Consider the following 26,754-nt stretch of genomic DNA (forward strand, 5'->3'; position numbering starts at 1 on the left):
TCTTTTTGTAACCATTAGTGCTTGGGTTCAAATCTTTACATCCTCAAAGTATTTTAGGATTTTTTTCAAGGCAAATTTGGTTTCAAGGCTGGTTCCACCAAGGTCAACCAATGCTGGTTCTTTGAATCGATTTGGTAGAGTAAACCCCTAGACCCTAGAATTGGCTTGGGTTGGGGTTGGTTCCAAGAATTTAGAACTAAACCCCACTCTGTAGCAAATATGGTAGGGTTGGTTCAAGGCCAACACATGAATAGTTCTATTTGGTTATAAGTAAAACTTATTCATTTGCTTACGCCCATCGATCAATAATTGATGACCCAATAGTCAAGATGGTCACTAGGTACCTCTTGTTTGGGTGGTGCCCTAGTTGGTCGGAGCTGCCATATGAGTACCTTCGTGGCCAACGCCCTTGGACCACGTCAGCGCATTGCTCACCTACAAGTGTGGATAACTACATCACTAAACCTCAGATAGAAAAGAAGTCCTGCACAAACAAGGATAAGCAATGCCTCCCAAGGATAAGTGCCCTTGCCAGTGAAGGTGGAGCTCCTTGAAAACCTAGGTGGGGGGCCTTATCCTAATGACCATGTAAGGAGTGTGTCTAAGTACAACTTAGACACTCAATTATTTAAAGGCATCTCTCCTCAAGGTAAAGGGGCTTCAACTATTGAAACTCTCTAAGAGTTCCAGCTTTCTTGGTCACTTACTATTCTCCTCGACTCGACCCAACTCAGCCCGACTGACTACATCACCCCATTATTGACTTGAGCATTGGAGTGCCTTCCTAGGGACCTCGTCCTCTGACCTTTGACTCTTTCCTGTTTGTAGATCTCCTTGGTGCACGACCTCATCCTTTCACCTTTGCTTCGTCCAATTGGTAGGATTATCTGTTGTGTGTTTAGTTTGGCACACCCCGAATTGGACAACGTCAGATTGGCATCGTCTGTGGGAATTAGAACAAAAATCCTATTTCTAATTTTCTCTCTCCTTGTGCACCGAAAGAGATCATGCATCCCAAAAACACCTTCGACTGCTTTGACGCTCACTCCCAATCTCGGGGATCCCATTCTTGACACAGCTCTCCCCCCGTGAAGTTCAGTCACAAAACTAGGTGAATAGTAAAGAATTCAACACTTTACAGAAGAAGGTTGACGGCCTCATCCTGACGATAAAAGCATTGGGGTAGTAAGGACTTTCCCCTACAGTAGTGCAACCAGCTTCATGGGTGCCTATAGTGGTTGATCCTCATGTCGATGACCCAAAAGGAGACCCACAGATCCTCCGATACTTCTTGATGTGTTTATCATACTGCACACACCAAGTGCTCTCCATGGTGACCTGGTTGAACTCTAACGGCCAAACACAAATACTTCGGATTCCTAGCTTAGATTTGGTGAAGCAGGAACGATGTCCTCACCACTCATGGCCCGAGGATGACCAACGAAGACCGCTTCATGGTGTCATAATGGCCTTAAGGAGCCAAGGACCCATGGCAATCCCCTCGACCTAGTGTTGAAGGAAGAGTCGGCTGAACACCATGGCTGACCCATTAAGGAGTAGCCGACTAGCTCCAAGATGACTAGGCTCCACCAACCCCCCTAAGAAACCTATGAGCTTGGAAGTACCTCGACCAATTAGGCTTGGGGGTCGCCTAAGCCACCAAGTCCGAGACCTCGACCAGCATAAGACCGAGGATACCTAGCCATAAAGTCTAAGACCTCAACCATCCTAAGACTTCGACCACCTAGTTATCAAGCCCGAGACCTTGGCCACCTAGCCATCAAGCATGAGACTTTGACCAACATCAAACCGAGGCCACCTAGTCATGAACTCCACAACCTTGACCATCATAAGACTTTGGCCACTTAACAATCAAGCCCGAGACCTTGGCCCACATAAGACCGAGGCCACCTAGCCATGAAGTCTGCAACCTCGGCCATCCTAAGACTTTGGCCACCTAGTCATTAAGACCGAGACCTCAACTAGCATAAGACCGAGGCCACCTAGCCATGAAGTCCATGACCTCAGCCTTTGTAAGACATCGACCATCTATCCATTAAGCCCAAGACCTCAAGCAACATAAGATCGAGGGCACCTAGCCATGAAGTCCACAACCTTAGCCATCGTAAGACTTCGGCCACCTATCCATCAAGTTTGAGACCCCAACAACCTAGCAATTAAGTCTGCAACCTCGACCACCTAGCCATTAAGCCCAAGACATCAGCCAGCATGGGATCGGCCACCTAGCCATCTTGACCTCAGCTATTGTAAGACTTTGACCACTTAACCATTAAGCCCAAGACCTCAAGTCAACCTTACCTTCAGTCTCCTCGACCTCAACCAACTCAGTCACACCTTTGGTCTCCTCGACCTCACCTTTGATGTCCTTAGCTCGACCAACTCAGCCTCACCTTTAGTCTCCTCAACCACGGCCAATTTGGCTTCACCTTCGGTCTCCTCAACCTTAGCCAACTTGACCTCACCTTCGAGCTTCTCAACTCGACCAACTCGGCCTTACCTTTGGTCCCCTCGACCTTGTCCAATTCGACTTTACCTTCGGTCTCCTTGACCATGGCCTCCTTGGCCTCATATTCGGTTTCCTCAACCTCGACCTCATCTTTGGTCTCCTTGACCTCAGCCATGTTGGCATCAATCTTTAGTACAAGCTCGACAACCTCTAGTTGAGGCCACGACTCAAACTCACTACTCGAAGAGGAACTATTGGAACAGGAAGAAGGAAAAAGAGGACGAAGAGGAAGACATCTTACCAAAGCAAATAGTGCAGAACACCTGAAGCATTAAACCTGGTTTGACTAAGCTTCGACCATCTAGAGAAATCTACTAAGCTCTTCAATCGAGCACTTCATGAACTCTTCCATTGCATCACGATTAAGCACCTCACTCCTCGCTTTAGAATTGGGAGACTAGTGTTCGAGTAGTGCCCTAGTTGGTTGGAGCTGCCATGTGAGCACTTCCGTGGCCAACGTCCTCAAACCATGTTAGTGTATTGCTCACCTACAAGTGTGGATAACTATGTCAATGAAGACCTTGGATAGAAGCGAAGTCCCATAGGGAAAAGGATAAACACCGCTTCCCAAGGATAAGCGCCCTTGCTAGGGAAGGCAAAGCTCCCTGAAAACCTCAGTGGGCGGCCTCATCCCAATGATCCCACAAGGAGCGTGTTTAGGTACAACTCGGACACTCAATTATTTAAAGGTATCTCTCCTCAAGGTAAAGGGGATGCAACTCTCAAAATTCTCTAAGTGTTCTAGCTCTCTTGCTCACTTATTGTTCTCCTTGGCTCGGCCCAACCCGACACGACTGACTACATCACCCCATTATTGACTTGAGAATTGGAGTTCCTCCAGTGGACCTCATCCTTGGATCTTTAACTCTTTCCTGTTTATAGATCTCCTTGGTGCATGACCTCATCCTTCCACTTTGGCTTTATCCAATTAGTAGGATTATCTGTTGCATGTTTGGTTCGACACACCTTGGGTTGGACAACATCACCTCTTTAAACAAGAGGTGTGGGGTCAAACCTATGGAATTGCAAGATTTTCATGGTATGGCGAATAGGCCTCATGTACACCCTTCTTTTGCCCCACCCCTAATTCTTGGATCATAAAGGACTTGAACTCCACACTTGAAATCTAATTAGAATCAACATAAAGAATGAATTAAAATAATCAATTTACCTTATTTGTCCAGAAGTAATGCTAAGGCTGTCTTCGAGTTGTTCTCATCTAACCTTAGCTTTCATGGAAAATTCATTTATGGTCTATTTGGTTTCTGAGAAATAGTGGGATGAGATGAGAAAGGAATAATTTATTTTCTCATTTTTTGGTCCATGTGTTTGTTTGTTGAGACCTACTATCCTACAGAATATGCTTCTAGTGTTTGGTTGATGAGACGAAGGGATGAAGAAATACTACAAAACTAGAACAAATCCATGGGAAAAACTCTAGGTTTGGAACAAACACATGTCTCTAGCCAGATTTAGAGTGCCGAAGTTAAACCAGAGGACAAGAGTAGTAGATCTAGAACACATGTGTCGTGTTTCAACTCATCGGCGAGGAAAAACTAGTCCAACCGACCATGGTTGGATGGGCGATTCAATGAGTTGAGGGCTGACCATGCTATTTAATACTTTGCAGATAAACAACCATCGCACGAAATCTTCAGAAACGTTACCTTCGCTGAAGAAGACGAAGACAATAGCATGTCCTTGTTGTTTGAGATCTGCAGACAATAACTGCCGGAAATGAAGATAATAACTTGTCCTTGTTGTTCATGGTGTCTTCACTGGAGAAGACGAAGACAACAACCGCTGGAAACATTACCTTCGTCGGAGATGAAGGATACAGGTGGTCTGAGTTCGGACTGTTGTAGAAGTGGGAGATGAGAATGGTCCACCCCTTGATAAAATTTTCTCACTATCATCGCACAACTTTTGTTTCTCAGTGGGGTTGCACCTATTTGGTGAGACCACACATCCCATATTTTGAGAATGCTATTCTCATCGCATCGCAACATCTCTCCCAAAACAAGCATGAGAAAATAAGAATATTCGCCAAATGTTCCTATTTTCTCATCCAAGTTGTGCGAACCAAACGGATTGTTAGTTATATTGATCGTAGGAGATTGCTGGTTCATGTCTCCTCAGAGCTTAGTTATGCGTCTTGGTTTTGTAATCAAGCAGCCCACCTACTTGCTCAATATGCTACTAAGCATAATACCTCAATGACAAAGGTTGCATTTGATATCATTGCCATTTCTTATTGACACATTTGTTGTTGATCTCACGCTCATAATCTAATACACATAATTTCTTAAGAACTTTTGATTCATTATGAGATGTAATTCACAATCATAATCTAATACACATAATTTTTGAAGGACTTTGGTTTATTCTGAGATTGATGAATGGAATTTGGTCTTTCCACTAAAAAAGTCGGAGATTCCTATTTGTTTGGTTTGGATGGAAATTGAAATAAGATTCCATAAGACATGTACAACTCCTAGGGAGGATTGACATTGGGTAAAAAGAGACAGGTTTTGGAGTTTTTAAGCCATTTTTTTTAGATTAGTTGGAATAAGATTCCCATTCCCATGGGGGAGGTTGTAATGACTATTCCCTTAAATGAGACTATAAGAGCATTTTTGATGTGATAATCGATGGAAAAGTCAACCGATGGAAAGATGCAAACCTTACACTGAGAGTGGAGTTTTACACCAGTTCGTATTTATACTAAAAATCAACGCATGCAAAGGCAAACCGATGGAGTTTTACCTCAATTTGCATTTACATGCCATTTCACCACCGGGAATGGGAATCTCATTCCAATTTCGATTCCATTCTCCTATTCCTAGAAACCAAATGCACCCTTATTTTAGCCAAACGGCCTCAGTTATATAGGATGCTTCTTCATTGGTGAGTCAAGATCATCTAAACATAACACGTGGCAAGTTTGGTTTCTACAGCCCGTTATATTCTTTCCTGGTGGCCAACGGAGAGCTGTTTGATGTGATCATGTCGTGTTATGTAAAGTCAACCCCAGGAAGTTTAAGATCGCCTACCATCAAGTCGATCATGCCAAGGTAAAAGGTACATATAATATCATTTCTAAAAATTTCAATCCAACGTTGACAGAACGACAACAAAACAGCATCGTCACATTATCCAACTAAAAAAAAATGTCACATTCTTTATTCAATTGCTATAAGGCTCATACAAAAAAGGATCATCCGATGGCCTGAGGTCCATTCATCTAGGAAATCGAATGGTTGGAGAGGAGAGGAGCATGATTCATCATGGATTGTCGCCTCGTATGATAGACAGTCTCCCACGTGCGTCTCGTTTCGACGATTTCCCGAGGAACTGAACTGATCAACTGATATAAATGCTATTGAATGATGGAGGACAGAGCTCTGGACCTCTGGTTAATCTGGTTGGTAGTTCTGTGTCGTGTATCTCGTGGTCTGGCGTCTCTTGCCTTCTATTTTAAGCCCCATGAAAGTGCCAACTGCTACCACCATTTGAACTTGTGAACCAGAAAGAATTCCACTCAGAGACGCTTGAACGATGGACGACATAGATGAAGCTACCGTCCCACCCAAGTCCGAGCAAGAAGAGGAGTTCAGGCCTTACTACCCTGAGAAGGCTGAAGATGAAGGCGTCCTCAACAAGGATGGATTGAAGAAGAAACTTGTCAGAGTTGGAGCAGGATGGGAGGTTCCAGAAATTGGAGACGAGATCACTGGTATCCATTTCTTCTTGCTCTTCTTTTGCTTTACTTTTGCAACTGAATTATCATTTACCATTAGTCTAGTCCTCCCTGTCTGCTTCTTTACATGATTATCATTTCAATTTTCTTTTTAACTGTTTGTTTTTTCCATTCTATGAGCCTGAGCCTGATCCTGGTTTTAATTATATTTATGTTTTTTTTTTTCTTGAATGTGATTTAAAATTAGGAACTGTTATTGATTGTAGTATCTCTTGTTCTCTTTATTCTTCTTTTGGGTTTTGAGTGATTATTGATGTCATATTCGTTCTTTTTTCTACCCACTGAGATGCTTAATTCTCTTCGTTGTTCTTTTTTAAAGATCTCAGATAGTCTGTAAATGTATATTTTATACCCTCCTTTTTGGTAATTGATTAATGGTTAAGCTTGAACTTTGCAATACAGTGAATTACACAGCTTCTGTGCTTGGCGGGTCACAATTTGCCTCCAGTACAGACAAGGGGGAGCCGTTGGTTGTCGTGGTTGGAAAGGGTACAAATGACTATTCAATCCTCTGTTTTATTTCCATTTTCCCCTCTTTCTATGCGAAAGATTGTTAGGAACTTTGCTTTCATATGCTCGGGTGGTGTATGTGATTCATACTTTCGACTTAGAATTAGAAGTCTTGGCGGGGTTGTAAATGTAGCACAGACAGACACCCTGGCAAAATTGATCAGGAATTGTACTGTGTGTTTGGTCTTGGTATGTCAATCATCAGTAAACATCTAACAATTTAATGAATTATCCTTGCAACAACCATTTGTTTATGCAGACCTCATACTAAAAGGGTGCACGGAGGGCCTTATCACCATGAGGAAGGGAGAAACCTCCATCTTCACTGTTCCACCCACATTAACCCAAGGAATTCAGGATCTCTTCCCTGATATCCCTCTTGAGGCAACTCTACAATTTCAGGTTGAATTGTTATCTTGGTTCAAAGTTGTAGATGTCTGTGGGGATGGGGGAATTATGAAAAAAATTTTATACAAAAGTGGGGTGTTGGAGCGAGCAGAGAAGAAAGATGAAGTAACAGGTACACTTGAAGTAAAGAACATATAATACTTAGATTACTCAAATTTTCAGTTTGATTCCTAAAATAAGGTCCTTACATACTGTTCTGCAGTGAAATATGAGCTGAAACTTGAGGATGGTACCCTTGTGGCAAAATCACCAGAAGATGGGGTCGAGTTTCTGGTGTCTGATGGTAATTTCAGTTTGTTTTACAGGCAAGTGCATAGTCAGATCTTGTAGAAAACTTCTACTCTAACCTCATTAGCCCTTTGATGTATTGTCAGGTCACCTATGTCCTGCCATTGCAAAGACTGTCGTAACCATGAGGAAAGGAGAACAAGCAATCTTAAGGGTGGAACCCAAATGTATGTAAAGACTTTTGGTTTGATCTTCTATTTATCAAATGATGGTAGAATAAATACTGGTGGATTTTCTTTTCAGAGAGCCAGAGATGTAGAGAAGGATAATTCTATATCAAAAGTTTTAATTATATTATTATTGTTTTGTCAAAATTTCTTGATTCAACATGTAGATTCAAATAGTTTTCTTTATTTGCTTATGAAAAACAGAAAAAAAGTAACAGTTTTAACTTTTGCAAGACTTTGCACAAAGATCTACTAAATAAATAGGCTTGAAATTGGACCTAATTTTAACTTGATCTAACTGCATCAAGTTAGTTGAGGTTCCTGTCAACAATTTCCATGCATTCATTGTTTCTAGCAATGATGCCATTGCCTGAATTCTATTGTAGACCATTGGTAACACGATTCACTTGAAATACTTATATATCTCACCCACGTCTATCTGGTCTGATCTTGCCTGCAGATGCATTTGGAGAGACTGGGAGACCTGCACAGGATGGTTTTCCTGCGGTCCCGAAAAAAGCGATTGTTAATATCTCCTTGGAATTGGTCGCTTACAAACTTCTTGAATATGTCACTGATGATATGCTGGTTGTTAAGAAAATCACCAGCACAGGGATGGACTTTGAGAAACCAAACAGTGGAACAACTGCTCAGAGTAAGTGCTTCAATCTGTCATACAATCCCTGTGTATGGATTATGTTCTTAAATGTTAATAATGAGACCATATGCATGGGATGCAGTTAGATATATTGCTAAACTTTCCAATGGCACAATTTTTGACAAGAAGGGATATGATGGACAAGACCCGTTTGAATTTAAAGTTGATGAAGGTAAGAATCCTGAATAGAAGTGTTAATGGTTGAAATGCGGTTCCTATACTTAAGAAGTAAACATGTTTGTGCAGAACAAGTCATTGAAGGCTTAGACTTGGCAGTTGCCACCATGAAACGAGGAGAGGTTGCACTTATCATTATTGATCACGAGTATGGTTTTGGGAATAATGAAACAAAGACAGATTTGGCTGTTGTACCTGCAAAGTCGACTTTGTACTATGAAGTTGAGGTTGTTGGATTTACAAAGGTGGGAGTTAATTTCAACCTTTAAGATATTTGTTTCCAGGAAATCCTCATGGTTTTTGGGTTCTGGCAGTCCCAAGTGAGCTATGAGTGAACACCATAAATGAAACAATGAATTGGTTGATCAGGTCGGCTAGTAGGGACCATACCAAACTTAGCAGCTAAGCTGTTTACTAGAAAATCAGAAATTTATGGTAGCTAAAATAAACTTAGCATCTGCCCTGTGTACTAGAAAAATTCAAGTATGATGGTAGTTATAACTAAACTTTCCTTTTTTTTGTCAAACATTTCTTTTAATTGCATCGACTTGCATTGTATATATCCAGGTAACTGAGTCATGGGACATGGAGCCAGAAGAAAAGCTTGAGTATGCAGCCAAAAGGAAAGAAGAAGGAAATTCTTATTTCAAGCAAGGAAAGTACCAGCGAGCTTCATTGAGATATGACATGGTAAGCTTGTTCTTCTGTTCATACTTGAGACCCTCTTAACTAATCTCTCTCTCTCTCTCCCCCTCTCTCTCTCTCTCTCACACACACACACACAAAATCTTCTGTGCTTCTAAGTTTTCCATTCTTTTATATTGTTCACATAAAGCCAACTGAATAAAATGTTGGTTATGTCACCACTTATCTATATAGTGGACCATACTATGATGACTCATACACGACCTATCTGGTAAGATAAAGCTGCTGACATTTCTACTCACAATTTCTTTGATCAGGCAGCAAAATATGTGGAATTTGATAGCATTTTCACTGATGAGCAGAAGAAAACAGGAAAGTTTTTCAAAGTCTCTTGCCATCTGAATAATGCAGCTTGCAAACTCAAGTTAAAGGAGTATAGAGAAGCTGCTAACCTTTGCTCAAAGGTGAACTTGTGACTTTACTGCCTTCTGTTTCAACATCAAGGGAATTTCAAATGCTAGAACATTGTCATTGTGCTAATTAATGTCACCTTTCAATATGTTTAATTAATATCATCAAGGCAACTCAACAGATGAGGCTTGACCAAAGTTGACATGCTCAGCTTATGAATTTATTTTGAGTGTTATCTTTATGATTCTCCTCTCCAATACAGGTATTAAAGCTAGAACCAAACAATGTTAAAGCTCTTTTCCGGAGAGCACAAGCATATATGGAGACACTTGACCTGGACCTAGCAGAATTGGACTTGAAGAAGGCACTTGAAATTGATCCTAGCAATGGGTTTGTATTCATTATTATTATTTTTTTCAAATTCATGCATGAAGTGCTTCTTGGTAATTTCAAAGTATTCCTATGTGCATATGAGCAGGGAGGTGGTACAGCAGCAGCTACGACTAAAGAACCTACAGTCATACTACAACAGGAAGGATTCAAAGCTTTATGTAAATATGATTGAAAAACTGAAAATATAAATCAAGGCAATGGTGAAAAGAAGTCCAATCCCCTTCCCAAATTATTATGTTTGTCTGAGCTATTGTATCATTGTCATTATATGCAGTGTCATTAAAATATGCAAGTGTTGAAGGCCCACCTCAATCTGTGAGCATTTTTCTCCTCCCTTCTATGTTCCTCTTGTATACCTGTTTATGTCTTTGTACCACGCTGTTGTTTATAACAACTAGCATTTGTGTTACTCCAAAACCTCTCCCAGCTCCTTTTATTCCTTGTACTTGTTCAGCTTCGCATTTGAGTTAATAAATAAAATAAAAGGCTCATTACTTGGTGCAGTGGTAAAATCTTGGGCTGTCAAATGCGACAATGTGGATTCTAGTCCAAGAGCAGTCACTTTGTGAAAAAAAAATGCCAAAAGTTAGCTCCATATATAGTCCATGCTTTCCAAGAACCTGGATAACTGAGGGCAACATTGGGTAGTGGCCCATACACTCTGGTATTATAAGGTCACTTTCATAATTGTCTTTGTTATTGATTTTCAACATGAAATAGTTCAATAATATGCAAATGATATATAGAAAAGAATTGACTATCTTGATTGCTCTTTGTGGTCTCTTGTGCATCTAGCAGCTTCTCATTATTGTTGTAAGATACATTTTTTTTCTCTTGCAACAGTTTGAATTCAAATCCTTATAATTAAAAGTGTGCATTTTCCATGACATAAAAAGCTTCATTTTTTTCTTCTTTTTCACTTTTTTTTTTCAGTTTGAGAATAATGCAACAGAGAAAAACCTAGTTAGATTGAGTAAGCATCAAGTTGATTAGCTTAAACTGTAAATTTATAGGCAGTATCATCCTTTATCAGATGATTGAGTGAAAAGAAAAACTCAATATTCACTTTGGAAATAGACATGTTCTATTCAGTTGGATGATGAGACATAAACTCAACACATACACACACATCCCTAGGTTCACTTACATGTATTTTATTAATTGATTTAATTATTTCACCATGACCAAGGACCGAGCTCAATCAACTCTCGTAACCATTTAGATATGTTTCCGGAATCACCTAGGTTTAACCAGATTCATTGGAGCACTCCAAAGTGCAATAACTTCCAACAAAATAAAAAAAGGGTTCATGCAAATTTAAAATTCAAAATTTACAGCTTCAAAGTAAAAGGTTCTGCATCTGCTACTTTCTTCTATTCTAGTGCATAAAAACCAGGCCAATTGAACAGCTGGGAACTTGGTTGGAAAACCACACTTTCTGTACAAATGGTTAAGGATCAACTCTACAGCTTCTTTATGAATTAAGAAAGACTAGCACAGAAGATGCTCAGCTGGGAACTTGTTTGATGGGTTCTGTTTAATCCATTTCACCACCCCACCAAAAGAAAAGGACAAAGAAAAAATTATCTGCCTTCCTGCTGAAAAAAGATAAGTCACAAAAGCAATTAATACAGGTTGGTTCACCGAGATTTCATTTGCAAACTGCATATCTGATTTGGTTTGCTTGCTTTCAGGCCAACCTGCTTCTTGTCCCAATCAATGATGTGCATTGAGGAGTCATTGCTTCCAATTCAGGTGGGGTATAAGTAATTCGATGTGCTGGTTTGTTGGTTGTGTAAACTGTAAACTGCTAAGTCCCTATCCCATTTGCTCGAGATCCGGCCTGAACCTGTCTTCAACCATGTTCTCTGATAAATTGTGGTCCACCAGAAATAAAACCTGCATAAGCACGCTGTTTTGCTTATCGATTTCAAAACCACCTTCTTTAATTCCTAGTTGAGAGTTGTTACTGGAATTTCCAGAAAGCAAGAGTGTGAAAGAAATATTTGTAATTTTCTCAAGAAAATCCTAACAAGTTTTAAAAAAGGTGGCACCCATAACAAAATTTTGTTGTAACTGCTACATTTCTTTTAGAAAGTTTATTTGTTTTAATTATCAAGTTCAATATCTCTAAGAAAACATGTTTTTCTTTTCTTTTCTTCTTTTTTATTCTTTCTCTCGTTGGCTGACAGATGGAGTCTATTTAAGTGCCCGTCTCAGAGGATAGTGTATTGTGGGTAGGCATGAGCAGAGTTCCCAATTCATGGGGGGTAGTGTATTGTGGGTAGGCATGGGCAGAGTTCTCGTGGGCAGGAGACCTGGAGTCAGATCTAGTAGGCACAGCAATGTAAACAATTTAATGAGCACTTAATAAATAAGGTAAAGACCCCCTGTACTTTGGCCGTGAGACAAAGACCCCCTTCCTCGTTAACTCAGCTTACAGAAGGGGTCATTTGACAAAAATACCCTTCACACAATCAAATTAATACTTTTCAAAATGACAAAAATAGACATCCCACCCCTTATTCATTGTTTTCGAATAGATTTTCACTTTTGATCTAAACCTTGCTTGAAACCCAGCCAAGAACCCTCTTGTAATCCATCCCAACTCCTCCGAGTCCAATCTCTGCCAGAGTTCACACCAATATCACCGAACGTAGAGGAAAGGAAGTGAAATATCACATTGTTGCTGGGGAAGAAAAACTGTGTTGCCATCGCCGGAGAAGAAAATCTCTTTTCAGTAGGTGAATATATCAAGATATGATACATTGGTTCTAAGAAGAGTGAAAACAAATGCCTATATTTTACCTTCACAAATGGAGCCAGGTTTGAAGGCAGTACAATAATATCTGGAACAGAGGGTATCTGCAAAACTTTCTAGAACAAATGAAAGATCCAATGGAACACCTTCTCCAGGTGGATAAAGAGGATAAAAGCCGTTGAGACAAGAGTTAAATCAATTCTACTGATTACTGATGATAATTGTAACTAAATATGTAAGGAAAACAATTGATGAAGCGACAAGGATGTAAGGAAAACAAAAATATCTGATCCTATTGCAACAAGAACAAGACAATCTTGGTGAGCTAACCAAGCCTCTATGGCTTCCTTTTGGAAACTCTTCAATGTTGATAACCCAAATTACTTGTTTAATATGTAATTAACTTTCTGCTCCCAATCTGGTCCTAACATTTGGTCTTGTGTACTATAATCCAGATGTAGGGATGATTGAGGAGATAGTGATTTAACATTTTGATCCATATTAAGAAGAGATGCTTCCTGCTTTTCTTTTCCTGAAACCATATTTGAACTAGAATGGGATGTATTGGATGCATCATGAATCTTGCTTCTTTTGGTTCTACCTGATGATTGGAGATGCTCCATGATGCTAGACTGTTTCATCTGGCCCAGAGATTTTGAAGATTCGAATAACCCTTTCACCTGGAACTGTGTGCATTACTGGTAGAATTTTTTGAACCACATGATACACCTGCTTTCTTTCTGCAAGAATCATTCAAGAGGAACTCAATAGCATTGTCTAGTGATGGGCCAACTGCTTCTATAGATTCTCTTACTTTACAAAAGTCAAATCCCATCTCAATCAGTTCTGCAATCACATGGTCAGCAGATACATCATTCCCATCCATGGTAGTGAATCTTTCATCCAAATTGAAACGAAAAGAAAAACACATTTCATGTTGAATATCAAGTGGCAGGAACCATCTAAATTGAAATGAATTATTATCTTAAAAATTAGATTTGATTATTGTTTAATGTCTTAGGTGCATATGAAATTGAGATACAAAACCAATATTCCATTATTCTATGTTCAATAGTATGGTTCATTCAAATAATCTATACATTTGATTACTGTACCAGGCCAACCTATAACTGAGACCATAAACATGAACCAAGTCCAACATTAATTGAATGTTGCATGGCTTTACAATCACTGCAAAAGTCCTTGGTATTCAAACCTCAACACTCAAGCCCAATGTATAGCAGTAGACCTGTTATGGACATGGGCATCAGTTGAGTCATGAGATGTCCAGATTGAGGGGTATTGAACAGTATCTAACTCATTGAAATTATACATTTTTGCACCCTTTAAAACCCAAGCAAACATTAATAATGGTTTGATATTCAACTGATAAATTTACTGATGAACAAAGTAATACAAAAACAGTTCTATGGCTGATCTTTTGAAGTTTCTTAAGTAGGGAGGTTATTCAAACTGCTTGTCATTCAGTTCCTTTGATAATCTGGTTTAATGTGTCAGTAAATCATATTCTGATTTGTTTTATAGTTTAGTATCTTCCTTAGGTGTGATGTACTGATTTGCTAGTACATCATGTTTGTTGGATTTATATGGTGAGTTATATGAAAACATAATCATTCTCTAACATTAGTTTTTCTCCAATGGTGCAGAAAGCATCCTATAGAGTTCATCAAAATTTGGACAAGGGTGTAGCCATTGATATTCATTGGGCTGGAATGATGAAATGGTGAAAGAACTTATGGGTCAATTGGACCCTTTTTTGTTTATTTTCATGAACATACGATACAGGTTGGAATATCACCCAGTCCGACATAGAAGCACATAGGGTCAGGTTGTTGAAATTTTTTGTAGACAGTGGTTAAGTGCTGAATTTTTTTGTAGACACTTCATGAGCATACGATACATGTCATTTCTTGTATACAGTTATTGGAATTCCACATATTTTTTTGGAAACATACGGTCAGGTTTTCAAAATTCACAGAGAAAGATCACCATTGAGAATGATCAATCAATTTTGTTTTTTTCCTGCAATTTGGGCATTAACCGAAGCTTGATTGGAGAGTGCAAGTGAGAGAAGAAAGAAGATGTTAAGGCCGCTTGCTCGCAACTTGCACTCCATGTCCGGGGGAAGCCTTTGCAACTGAAACTTGATCGCGAGGGAGAAATAAAGAAAGGTTAAGGCAACATTTTAAATTGAAAAGAGGGGTAAAATTATCCGAATAATTATCACAAGGGCAATATGGGGATTAAAATTTGTTGCAACGGTAGAAATAGAATCTTTTTAATGGACGATTAATGGAAGGATCTTTATCTCACGGCCAAAGTACAGGGGGCCTTTGTCACAAAACAAAGTACAGGGGGTCTTTGTAATTTTTTGACAACTGTATCAAAAGTTGTTTTCAAAGGCAGGCTAGGGGTATTTTAGGCTATGTTTGGTTTGAAGGAAAATGTAGGGAAAGGAAGGGAAACTTATACAAGTTTTGTAAAGATTTCCCTACTTTTTCCTTCAATCCAAACACAACCTTAAGGAACAAGTGTTGTAAAAATTTTCCAAGTGCAGAAGTGCTTACTCAATGTGCTCACCATATATCCCTACCTGACCCTGATGCATCTGGGAGGAATGATGTGCAAGGATATGAAATCCAACCATACATTCGAAATATCTCTTATGCCCCGTTTGCTTTTCAATAAGTCACTTATTCAGGTAAATGCACTTATCTAGGTAAGTGTTTATCAGGAAAGACTTATCCAGGTAAGTGCATTTACCCATGTTCTTTTATTTCCCATATAAATAAGGAAATGGCAATCTTAGCCATAAAAATTCCATTATTAAAAGGGGAATTTTTGTCCCATCCAAGTATTGGAAACTTTCTCCTAGATGGGAAAATTAATTTACGCACCTAGAAGGTGGATGATACCCAGGAAAATAAACTTTCACTGGTCCCCACATAAATCTGAAAAATGAACATGGGTTTCTTGATCAATGGGAACCAAAATCCCATCGACTAATTTTCCCCCCTCTCAAAATCCAAAAAAAGAAACCCCTTAATTGTATGTTAAATTAACAAGATTTTTGCTTTGAGGAAATCACTCCACTGTTGGAGTAAATGAATGTTGAGTCTTGTCATGTTTCATCTTCTAGTGGTGGTGTCTTTCACTCTGTTCGTTGTTGTTTTAAAGATATCTTCTTAGAGAAAAAGAAAAAGCATCTTCAATGTAGACTCAGGAACCGGGAAAAGTATATATAGGTATCCCGATCCTGATCCTTCAGGGGAACCAGACGATATTGGGATGATGTGGCTTAAATTGTCAAATGGAAAGAAAGATGATGAGATGGCAAAACATATATTTAGGCCGGTAGGCCCCATTAATTATGGCCATGATTTTTGCAGTTAAACCTCATTGCCTCATAGAATCCTACACCTACTGCTTCTGTGTTATACACGTGGAATCATTTATAAAGTGGAAATTTGTCTTGGATAAAGACGTCCAGTCCACTCATTTACAGATTACAAATGCCATTTGGCTTCGAACTCATCGTTTTCTCCTCTGCGTTATTTCAGATTAGTAAACCTACAAATTTGCACAGTTTGAGCTCAGGAGCCAAACAGACACCTTTACAAATTACAACCCCCACGGCCCCACCCACCCAGTTCTCATGAGTTACCTATTTTCATTCTTCTTTAATTTCTGTAAATGGGCCATAGTTTTAGGGTGTCTTGCACTTGTAAACAAATTGATTGCAGAAATCTGAAGAAAACAAGGGTTGGCGTTACTATCATAATGGGCCTTGCTTCTTGGACCAGTTTGGAAGGCGGTATCTCTTGCTATTGGGCTCATTTGGCTGGTCTAGGCTCGGGGCCTCGGGCCTCCAAGTTTCTCGAGGATTCTGACTGGGCTTGGGCCCATCACGTGGGTGTTCTCCTCAGAGATATTTCCAATGAGGTTATCAGTGAACCCCGGGTGGTAAGTGAGGCTGTATCGATCTATGAGACTATGGCATTTCTTACCATCTCAGAGAAGAATCCGGATGAGCTGGAAACATCATAATTCATACACACCAGGCTGAACTACCTATCACAGTTGAACACGCCAGTGTTCAGTACAGATGGGGCCCACAGTGAGCACTGGCGTGTTCACTAAGAACGGATAAAATACGTTAATAGTTAGTTAATACACACTTCTTCTATAGTTCTATCCGCTAAGAACGTTGCACCAGGCCTGGCCCGACCAAAATAAATGCTTTTTTACTTTTGTTGCATGCCAAACAGACAAATTTATTGCATTGTATGCTTTACAAATGCACAGTGCACCACATATCTGGAAAGGTGTTTCTACACATTACATTCCAGATTTGTGGTGTACGGTGCATGCAACAAAAACAAAATTTCTCTGCTTTTTAGTTTTCCCCTTAATGTGCAGAACCTTAAGTGGAATCCAAACCCAAAATGGATTCCCTCTCTCTCTCTCTCTTGTTTGTTCTGAAAATCAATAAATCAAAGCTGTTAACAGCAATGATACTTGGAGAGAAGTACAAAAAACAAACAGGGAAAAAAACTGTTTTAGGAAAGCATAATGTTATGGCCTTGTGGGGGGGGGGGGGGGGGGGAGTATTTAAACCAAATGATTACATAAAATGTTTACTAGAGTACAGACCAAAGTGCTACAACATTTCCTTTTTCTCCCGCTTATCAAGCTGCTGTAATAAAGTTCAAGTTGGGAATTGGAATCTCCTGCCAACACAATACGTTCCAACACCCTTCCAACATGGTCCCACACACCATGAAATCGAGATCCATCATATGTGCGGTACCAGATCATGTTGGAACGTATTTTGTTGGATGGAGAATCAGACTTTAATGCTATAACCCTACTCTATCTTTAAATTAAAAAAAAAAAAAAAAAATTAAAATTCAAACGAAATAGCATACTTTGAGTACATGCATTTGACCGGGCCTTGAGATCTGGATCAGAATGGGCCGGGCAAGGCCCAGAACATCCGTAAACGCGGCTTGGCCTCCGCCTGCCAAACTGAGGGACTGGGGGAGTAGGAGACAGCCTCTGTCATTGCAACACTTCAAATATGAGTAGTGTCAGAAACTCAGAACTAAGCAGGTTGCCCCTTATGGGCTATTGGGCTAAAAACTTCCTAGAGAAGTGGAGGATTATAGGGCCAACACGTGAAGCCTTTTCGTTTATCATCACAGCTCAAGAAGATGCCTGATGCTTCTTCAGTTCAGTTCTTTCTGCTTGTATGATTTTCTACTGGGCCCCATTCATAGAAAAGTCCAACCTTGGAACTGCTAGATTTCCTATGAGGTATCTATTTGTGAGAGTGGTTGGCCCATAAGAAAACTGTAGCAAATTGAAACTTCAAATTCGGAGCACTTCTTCATTATTGGTCACCTAACTGGTCCACCACATGCACCATTTTCTGAAAAATATCAAGCCCAAGGCGGGCCCACTATCTTGTTCAAGTCTCAGCTTGGAGTTGTTGAAGGCAGCCCAAGCCCATTCTTTGATGGGGTAATTGTCAGAACCAGAAACTGAGCATGGTGATTTATGTCAACTGTTCCAAAGTTTGACCTGTTACAATTTGGAGATTGTCATAGTGAAAAGGCCAAGTTTGTGTCTGTGGACATGGAAAATGGAAAAGAACAAGGAAACGTGTCAGGGCTTTTCAGGCTGAAATTTGTGTGGAGGACATGGAAGGGAAGATCCCTGTAAGCTTGGGTTTTGGTTGCTTTGGGAGGGTTTGAGTCGGTGAGACTTGAGAGAGAGCTTTGTAAACTTGAGTTTTGAGGTAAGGTGGGCTACGTCTTTCTGTAACTTTGTATTATCTCTTTGATAATGGTTAATAAAATTTTAAGGTGATTGTGTCGCGTAAAATTTAGAATTAAAAAAAAAAAAAAGAAAAGAAAAGGAAGAAAATACCCAAGTTCATTTAGGCTGAGACTTTTCAGCTCGAGTTCAATACAAACCCATGCTTACAACCTTTCATTTGAGAATAGGTGTTGATTTGATGCACCAGCTGGGCTGCTGCCCACTGAGCCATGATTCCAGGGGCGCCTGTAAAAGCTTCTGTGAAGGACTGGCCTTTGAACTTGAGTCTGTTTTGTTTTAAGGGGCCCTCTTCTTTCAGAGAGAAATCCAGTACCAGGCCACCCGGCATTAGTACTAGCATGTGAAAATTTACATCTGGCCTTTGGGCCTGACGTAGCTGTTTTGTTTATTTAGGAAATAGAAACAATAAGGGTTCAATTGGTTTACTTATATATCAAAGCACATGGAATTAAACTGTGAAATGGTACACATCAACGTAATCCACTATTGGTTGCTGAAGTAGCGAAATTCATCTCGCCCAGGCTGTGGACCTAACCATGACCTGGATTATACTCTTATAATTAGTTCCTGGAATCCAAGGCGCACCCTTTGTACTCTGGTTTACCATTAGATCGGTGGGGTTACAGACTTACAGCGTCAATGAGATCCCAAGTTCTCCACCTTTTCACCTATATATAATTATAATCCACTTCAAAATCTGTACCACTGACTTGTTTAGACTTTTTGCAAATGTACCTCATGTCTGTACTTGGGAGTTGGGACTGAAGCTTTGTGTAAAGATTTCGAGGTTGCCTAATTTCATCCCTTTGTTTTCTTCCTTCCTTTCTTCTTCTCCTTGAGGCTATATAACTAGGACTAGAATTGAAATTTTTGATAGACAAAACCCAGTGCATAAATGAACAAGGCTTGACCCAAGTTTACTGGAGGGCCTGAGGTTGCACCAACCAAAATCTGTAGCAACCTCCCTCAACCTCAAGGAATCTCGCTCCCTTCATATTTTGATTCTTGAACCCCAAATGACAATTGGAGGAGGGAAAAAAAATAAATAAAATAAGTATTACAACTAGAGGGACCCTCCTCACTCAAGCTAGCCATGAAGGAATTAGGATTTACTCCTCATAAAGCGTGTTTTATATCAGCTTTACAGCCACATCCTACCCTATATTAAAAATATTTTTTCATAAATAATAAATACAAATAATGGAGATGTTCTGCCAACACATGCTGTGAATTACATGTGAGGCACGTTGTATGAGGAGCAGATCCAGACTCACCATGAAGTGCCTGGTCTTCAACCACCACCTTAGGCATTATGTGTCCTTTCTCGTAGAGGACTGAGAAACCCACTGACAAGCTTGTTCCTCTCAAGAGGTTCACTACACTACAGGTCAACAATCTCAGGAACTTTTTTCCTGTTTTCCATGTAATTATTTCTAAAACATTTCTACAATTCAAAATGCCTAATTATATAAAAATTTAGGAATAAGTAGACTGCAGTTGCAGCTCACTCCTAATCTGCTGTAGCCTTTATAAACCACATTCTGCATATGAATTTGACATCAATCCACGAGCAGAATTCGGTCCACAGAAACCTTAGCTCCACCCAGGGTGAACTGCACTATAAATTACAATTTAATCCATCTTACACCATACATCTTCACATCTGAAATGTCTTATATTAGGGACCCACCTCATCAAAATGACACAATTTTCAGACACTTGGTGTACAGTCTACACTACTTATATCTGTATACAAAGAAAAGAAAAGAAATATGGTCTATGATGCTCTCATCTCTCTCTTTTCTCTTTCTCTGTAGATGTGAAGTTGTACTGTACCGTAAATTGTGATGGAAAACTACGTCAACATCCCTTGGTTTACATACAACAACACATCACAGTAAAAATCCCTTAATTTTTCTTCTGTATATTCCAAATTATGTGCACGTACGGATAATACGGATGAAGGGTGATCAGACCGTTTAGAGTAGAGTTTCATTTTATAGGGTACCCTCACCCTCGGGATTGACCAATTGTGGTAATACAATTGTTGTTTTTTTTGTCAATCCCACATCATTTCATTTCTTGTATGGCATTGGCATAGCCTTTGAAATGCCAAACTGTTCTCCCTCGGCCCAATTAAGTATTAACATAAGGCCTGTCTTTTGGGTTCATGACAGAGTTGGTGGACCATCTCGGGTGGACCGTCCACTGCAAGGCTGCAGCTACCTTGGAAGATTGTTCCGGCCCAATGTGCAAATAGATTCATGTTAACCATTTCACTTCAGTAAAAAGGCTGTTTTCCCCTTGGCCCAATAGTAGTAAATTGTTTACAATTTTGGAATTCTCTCACCTGTGTATCAACTAGTGCTCTCATACTTTATAATTTATACTTATTCACATATGGTAGAGGATGAATATTACATTAGTCAATATTACTCTCAACCACTGGCGGTGACAGGAATTTTCTTTTGGGGTCAAGTTAAATAAGAAAATTGAAATAACAAGTAAAAGAGGTACGATTTCAAGAGAAATGGGGTGGGAAAGTTTGAATTTATTAGGAACTATTTTAAAGAAAAAATAAATATTATTATTATTATTTTTTTAATTTTGTGAGTCAGGAGCATTATAGAGTGATCCTTTACATTTCAGTTCAAGTTCACGGAGAACCCACTTTACTACATTTTTACCCAGCCTCCACTTACTAGTTATGTAACTGATGATTTTAACAAAAAGTTTGGGCCCCCCCACCATATACTTGGCTCTGCCCCTCCTCTTAACCCTAAAATAGGTTTTTATGGATGGATCTGTGCTTGCTTATTCTTTAACATGCTCCTGAATGCAAAAGCCTATTGGACCTTTGAAGCATTTATAGGCACAGGCCCATCCATACATTGTGTTTAAATTGAATTAATTATAATGAGTTTACATCTGCGCCCCATATCTCACAGCACATTCCATCATGTATTAGAAATGATATCATGATCGGGAGATGTTTCTGATAATATCAGAACCAATGATATCATGATCGGGAGATGTTTCCAATACACGGCAAAAATGCGCTGTGGGACTTTGTGGGGCGCCCCCTACAGTGGCGCAGATCTGAACTCAATTATAATGGGATAATGAAAATTGAACACTAAAGCATATCATCTCAAAAACTATTAAGCTGTTAGAAGATAAGGTCCCTGAATTGGTTTCTCTAACAATTACTTTAGCTCTTGGAGAAAGCATTTGATGGATACATTATTGCTATAAAAAGTCTCAAGTAATCTTCAATCAAGGGGTCCACCACCGGCTGAAACAACTAGAACTAGCTCTATATTGTCAAACAACAACTAATGACTTAATGTCATGGGTTTGATCGCAACCCCACCTACCAGAGAAATGCCAAAAAGAAAAATAAAACCAGTCTTGTGTTAGTGGTTGATACAGCAACAGATTTGCATGGACCATATTTTATTAATTCCCCAAACAAGTACTAAGAGAGAAGCAGCTCAACTTTGGAGCTTAATTGTATGCAGATTTCTAGCTAGTTTTTTTTTTTTCAGCGCCCCTTTTCACAGCCCTGGCATCAGACATTCAAAAGTAGGTCAGGAGATGTTTCTCCACTAACGGGTTCTTCTTGTCCCAGAATTGGGAATTCAGTGGAGAGGTTTGAAAAGCTGAACAAAACCAACCACAAGTGTCGTTTTGCTCTTGGTGTTGCTTGAGGAAAGGGGACGAGATACACGCTCTTGTGTGTTTGTGTGTTGTTGGAAGCTTTTCGGTGTGGTTAAGATACCCTTTTGGGAGTCATAAACAGAGTCAGCCATAGTAATATATTATTATGGGCTTAGGCCATTTCTCTCTTGGGTCGGCTTCTCCTAAGAATCAATCCCTCTCGGTGACCCAAAACTTCCGAAATGAGAAGTAAAACCCCTCTCTTTTGTCCATATCCTTTTATTTATTCCAACCAGACATGAGCATATTGACATTTTTCTTTGAAATCTGTACCAATAAGTTGCATGGAAAAAAAGGTGGTAATTAAATTGCCTTTGTCCTTCCCTCCCTCATTTCAAAATCTCTCTCTCTTAATCTATTATATTGTTAGTAGTTTAGGAATCATTAATCTACTTGATTTGGTAGATAAAGACCATTTGATTAGAACAGGGTTAATGACCATGTAGCATGTAGGTCACACTATTGTGGGTCCACTAGCTCTTGGCCCTAAGTTTTTGCCTATCTTAAGATTCAGAAATTATGTTATTCGTACCGGATTATGCCTGGTTTTCCATTATAACTTCTCACTTTCTCAGTAGTGGGCTTTTAGAAGAAAAGGAGAGAGAAGAGCTTAGAGGGACATTGCAATATGGTCTCTAAGTTGTAGTACTAGGGTGTATACTGTACCTTCCTTTTATATGTCTCAATTTGTTATGAGATATATCATACCCATTAACCCATAATCATTCAATAAAGATGAACCATCACCATCTATTAGATTAATTGTGGGTAGAGCCCTTAGAGGTGGAGATTGGACACACTAGTGTCCTGAACTCTTGATACAAAGGTACTGTGCAGCATAAAAAGCTTGATCTACCCACTTGATTAAGGGTCCAAGTTTTTAGGTCCTCTTTGTGCTATTTAAGTAAAAAAGAAAATCATAGGAATTGACTAGTCACTGCATTGTTATGAGAATTAAAACAGATGGAGGGTCTCAATTTGATTGCTGGATTCTGCTATCTTCAATGTTCAACAAGTTTGCTCTGGTTCTATCCCTTTCAGACAAGTTCAGAAGGAGGGAGAGTTTACAGTGCAAAGGAAGGTGAGCCACACTGCACCACAAGGCCTAGTCTTTATCAGAGACACCCAAATTGGAACGCCCCACACAAGCACTAGGCCTCCATCAGTAATTAAACCATTTGCCTGACTGGGTTCCCTGCTACCTGATATCCTGCAGATGGGAATGTTCCCCTTTAGTAGTGCTAACTAATTAGAATGAAATAATTGAGGGGGGATTATAAACAAGATAATCCTCATTTGGATTTGGTTGCCTTTTTAATTGTTTTGAAGGATTTCAGTTGATTAAATGAGACAGAGAGCATCATTTTGCTTGTTCTTTCATGCCAGAAGATTATCGCATGACTGGGTTGTTCTAAATTTTTAATTTGGTTGGTGACATGATCTGATGCTTAGAACAAACTACAAACCAAAGGGGTTTCTCCTTCAGCCATTCTCATTTAATTTATAGATCAAAACATCAGATGAAGGGATTGGATTCACATGGCACTCAAATGGGGTCAGGGAGGGGGGGGGGGGGGGGTTGGTGATGGAGTTTGCAAGAACTATGTAAATAATATTGCCTTCATATGGCATTGTACTATAATATATTTTTTTCCTTTTTCTGGTATGAGAAAAGAAAATCAGTTCTGGTGTTAATAGACATGGTCCAAACACTAGAGTAATGTCTTGTCTGTAGGATGCAATGTGCCATGGTCCATCAATCAACTGCTTGATCAAAGGGAATCTGCACACAGTACTCAATCTTTCATTACCCATTTGTTTATTGGAACCTAATCTAAATAAACAGTAACCCCACTATTATCACACTTATTTTAGACTACAAAACTTTATATATTATAAGAATTGGTTGATGCTCATTCAACCTAAGCTATAGATTCAATGCATCTAAGTAAGGCTCTAAGTACTTACCAAGAGAAAACAAAGTAAGGTTATGAGAATAGGGTTCCCTCTCTCTCTCTCTCTCGAGCAGTGCAATAGTAATATCTATTAGATAAGTAGAGATTAAATGGGCTTGGATGGGTAGGTTTAGGTAGATGAAGGTTAAATGGTGGGCTGTGGATTTTCTATTAATTTCTAAAATGGGGCTCCAAATTGGTGGGTTTTGAGTTGACTGAGCATGCAAAGCAATGTATGGCATGGCTGAGAAGATTATTACCAAAAGTATCATAGAACCGGGGCTATCAGACCAAACCATCATCATCTCATCATCTGTGATGTGTCCCATCCTTGAGATATCAATATCAATCTCTCCTTTCTTAGTTTTTGAATTTTAAATTTTATTGTACTGCTTCACCTTTTTCCTTCTCTTTTGCTGGCAAAAACAAATCCTATACTAGGTCACTTTTGATCCTGGTCCCCCCACCCCAACCCCATATGTACTACCTTCTTACGGTGGATGATATTTACTGGATAACTAAACAAGGAAAAACGTACCCAGATTTGGCATCTGTTTGACTTTCATTTTTATCCTTCTGCCCCTTTTTATTAATTTCTTCATAAAAAAAAAAGAAGAAAACAAACGCTTTGGATCGAGGTAATCAGTTTGTCAAACCAAACGTATTTTTGAAAAGGTAAAGAAATACTGATTTACGTTGAAAAGTATAGATTTTAATTTCTCTCTCCTCTCGTATTCAGACAGTGAAAAGAGACGAAAATAGAAACAAGCCATCAGACTTTCTTTTAAATCTCTCTCTCTCTCTCTCTCTCTCTCCCTCTCTCGCTAAAAAAAGGATTTCTTTTTGTATTTATATTCAAACATTCGCCATCTTTTCTTCTACTCTTTCTGTTTCTCCCCTTCCTTCCACCCATCAGTCATCACACCCTCTTTTTTCTAATGGAGGCCAAGTTTAAGCTGCGAATCTCTCGCATGTTTCGTTCTTCATTCGGGTCTTGTAAGCCTCGAAACGTATCGGATGTCATCGAAAGGCCTGTTTTCGTCGCTGAGAACAGCCGGGACTTCCATCTGCTCGAACCTTTGTCTCCTAAGGTTCGAATATTTCCTTCTATGTGCAGGCCCAGATGGCCGGAAACAACAGAGACGAACGGGAACGACAGTGTCGTACCAAAGGAGGTGTTTCAGAGGGGGAAAATATCGGAACGTAGTTCATGTTTCGTGAGGCCAGGTGATATGGAGGGAAGAACATGTCCTCCTGCATCGCCCATTTCGCCTCTGAATTCGTTTTACAACCTCGAGGAATTCCAACCCAGGGAGAGAAAGAAACGATCGAAGAAGAGTAGGAAGACCCAGAGAAAGAACAAGAAGAAAGAGAGTTGCTGCCATCTCAGCTCGTCTTCTCCAGAAACTAATGGTGGGTGGTTCAGCAGTGACGACGAAATAGAAGACGAGACGGAAACGTTCTTCTCTTCTGATTCCTCGGAGTCTCATCGCCTGAACAAGAGGAGTTCTCGCCGGAGAGCCGCCGGAGCTCAACGGAGAAAAGTAGTGAGCAGGAATTCTGATATGGGTCTTTGCACGTTTTCCTCCAAGGGCAAATTACAGGAGAGCTTTGCAGTGGTGAAGAGTTCCAGCGATCCTTACAGTGATTTTAGGACATCCATGGTGGAGATGATCATAGAAAAGCAGATATTTGCCGCAAAGGATCTCGAGCAGCTTTTGCAGTGCTTTCTATCGTTGAACTCCTTTCATCATCATAAAGTGATCGTGGAGGTGTTTTCAGAGATATGGGAAGCTTTATTCTCTAACTTGTATTGAAGAAATTTACTGTTTCTTCTGGATCATGTTATAGTTACAGTTAGGTGTAGTCAAGAAAGTAGCTAGCTCTTCCTTCTTGTTTCTGTTGTTCACTCTCTAGCAGATCTAACTGTTATTAACTGTGTCAATTAATTAATGGTACTTTTATTTTGGTCTTTTTCTCGTAAAACTTTGGATGGGTTCTTCTTCTTTTCTCCTTCAATTTCAAATTGATGAAGGGGATAAGCTGCAGAAAAGGCGAAGCAGAGGAGAAGCTGTCTTGCTTCTAAACTGTTATTTTCTTGCAGTTTTGAGAGAGATAGTTGAAGGAAAAGAAACGACGAAAGTTGTCTTGGATCTTCCTTTTTGAGAACTGAGAATTGAGGTGGAGTTTCCACAGATGTAACATCGAAAAAAGCAGTCCAGAAGCGACGAATTGATCCGGAGAAAACGTTACCGAGTGTCTCGATTTCTTCTGTGATTGGACTTCTGATTTTCCTTCACACATCTGACAGTCTCCTCCTCCATGCAACCAAAAGCAACACAAATTTGTCCGACATTAATTTTCGTGGTTTAGTTGGATCCGTTCTGATTATAATTTTTGTTTACATTAGATGGACCCAATATTAGTGACCCACTAATAATTTTTCAACAAAAAAAAAAAAGTGTAAGTGACCCACTAAGATCGATCGTGATTGTGAAGAAATCATACTGTA

At 39.6% G+C, this 26,754-nt stretch overlaps 2 protein-coding genes across 5 annotated transcripts; both read left to right on the top strand.

The window, feature by feature from the left end:
- Positions 1 to 5,896: 5,896 nt before the first annotated feature.
- LOC148842682 (peptidyl-prolyl cis-trans isomerase FKBP65-like) lies at positions 5,897 to 14,678 on the top strand. Of its 4 annotated transcripts, none has more exons than XR_016103273.1 (14): positions 5,897 to 6,263; positions 6,690 to 6,776; positions 7,057 to 7,317; positions 7,408 to 7,488; positions 7,580 to 7,660; positions 8,121 to 8,315; positions 8,401 to 8,490; positions 8,565 to 8,740; positions 9,063 to 9,185; positions 9,458 to 9,604; positions 9,814 to 9,941; positions 10,030 to 10,259; positions 10,449 to 10,608; positions 14,373 to 14,678. XR_016103273.1 is itself a non-coding variant. In XM_088957794.1 (12 exons), the coding sequence occupies exons 1-12, from the start codon at positions 6,086 to 6,088 to the stop codon at positions 10,130 to 10,132; spliced, it is 1,650 nt and encodes a 549-aa protein (XP_088813920.1). In that variant the 5' UTR covers positions 5,924 to 6,085; the 3' UTR covers positions 10,133 to 10,456. The 4 variants fall into 4 exon arrangements, 1 of the variants encoding a protein (XP_088813920.1); XR_016103272.1 differs by having other exon boundaries at positions 5,924 to 6,263; positions 10,449 to 11,699; XR_016103271.1 differs by having other exon boundaries at positions 5,924 to 6,263; positions 10,449 to 10,618.
- Positions 14,679 to 25,062: 10,384 nt separating this feature from the next.
- LOC148842683 (transcription repressor OFP8-like) lies at positions 25,063 to 26,228 on the top strand. The gene has a single exon (XM_088957431.1). It carries the CDS (start codon positions 25,181 to 25,183, stop codon positions 26,057 to 26,059), a length of 879 nt encoding a protein of 292 aa, XP_088813557.1. The 5' UTR covers positions 25,063 to 25,180; the 3' UTR covers positions 26,060 to 26,228.
- Positions 26,229 to 26,754: the final 526 nt, after the last annotated feature.

Source organism: Nelumbo lutea, chromosome 8, assembly GCF_056320005.1.
Source record: "Nelumbo lutea isolate HS-2025 chromosome 8, American lotus-T2T, whole genome shotgun sequence".
In the NCBI taxonomy this organism is placed as follows: Eukaryota; Viridiplantae; Streptophyta; class Magnoliopsida; order Proteales; family Nelumbonaceae; genus Nelumbo; species Nelumbo lutea.

Coding starts and splice junctions, on each gene's coding strand:
- LOC148842683 (XM_088957431.1), top strand. CDS start 25,181: ATGGAGGCCAAGTTTAAGCTGCGAATCTCTCGCATGTTTCGTTCTTCA.
- LOC148842682 (XM_088957794.1), top strand. CDS start 6,086: ATGGACGACATAGATGAAGCTACCGTCCCACCCAAGTCCGAGCAAGAA. Junction 6,777..7,056: donor GGTTGTCGTGGTTGGAAAGG/GTACAAATGACT, acceptor TTGTTTATGCAG/ACCTCATACTAAAAGGGTGC. Junction 9,942..10,029: donor GAAATTGATCCTAGCAATGG/GTTTGTATTCAT, acceptor GCATATGAGCAG/GGAGGTGGTACAGCAGCAGC.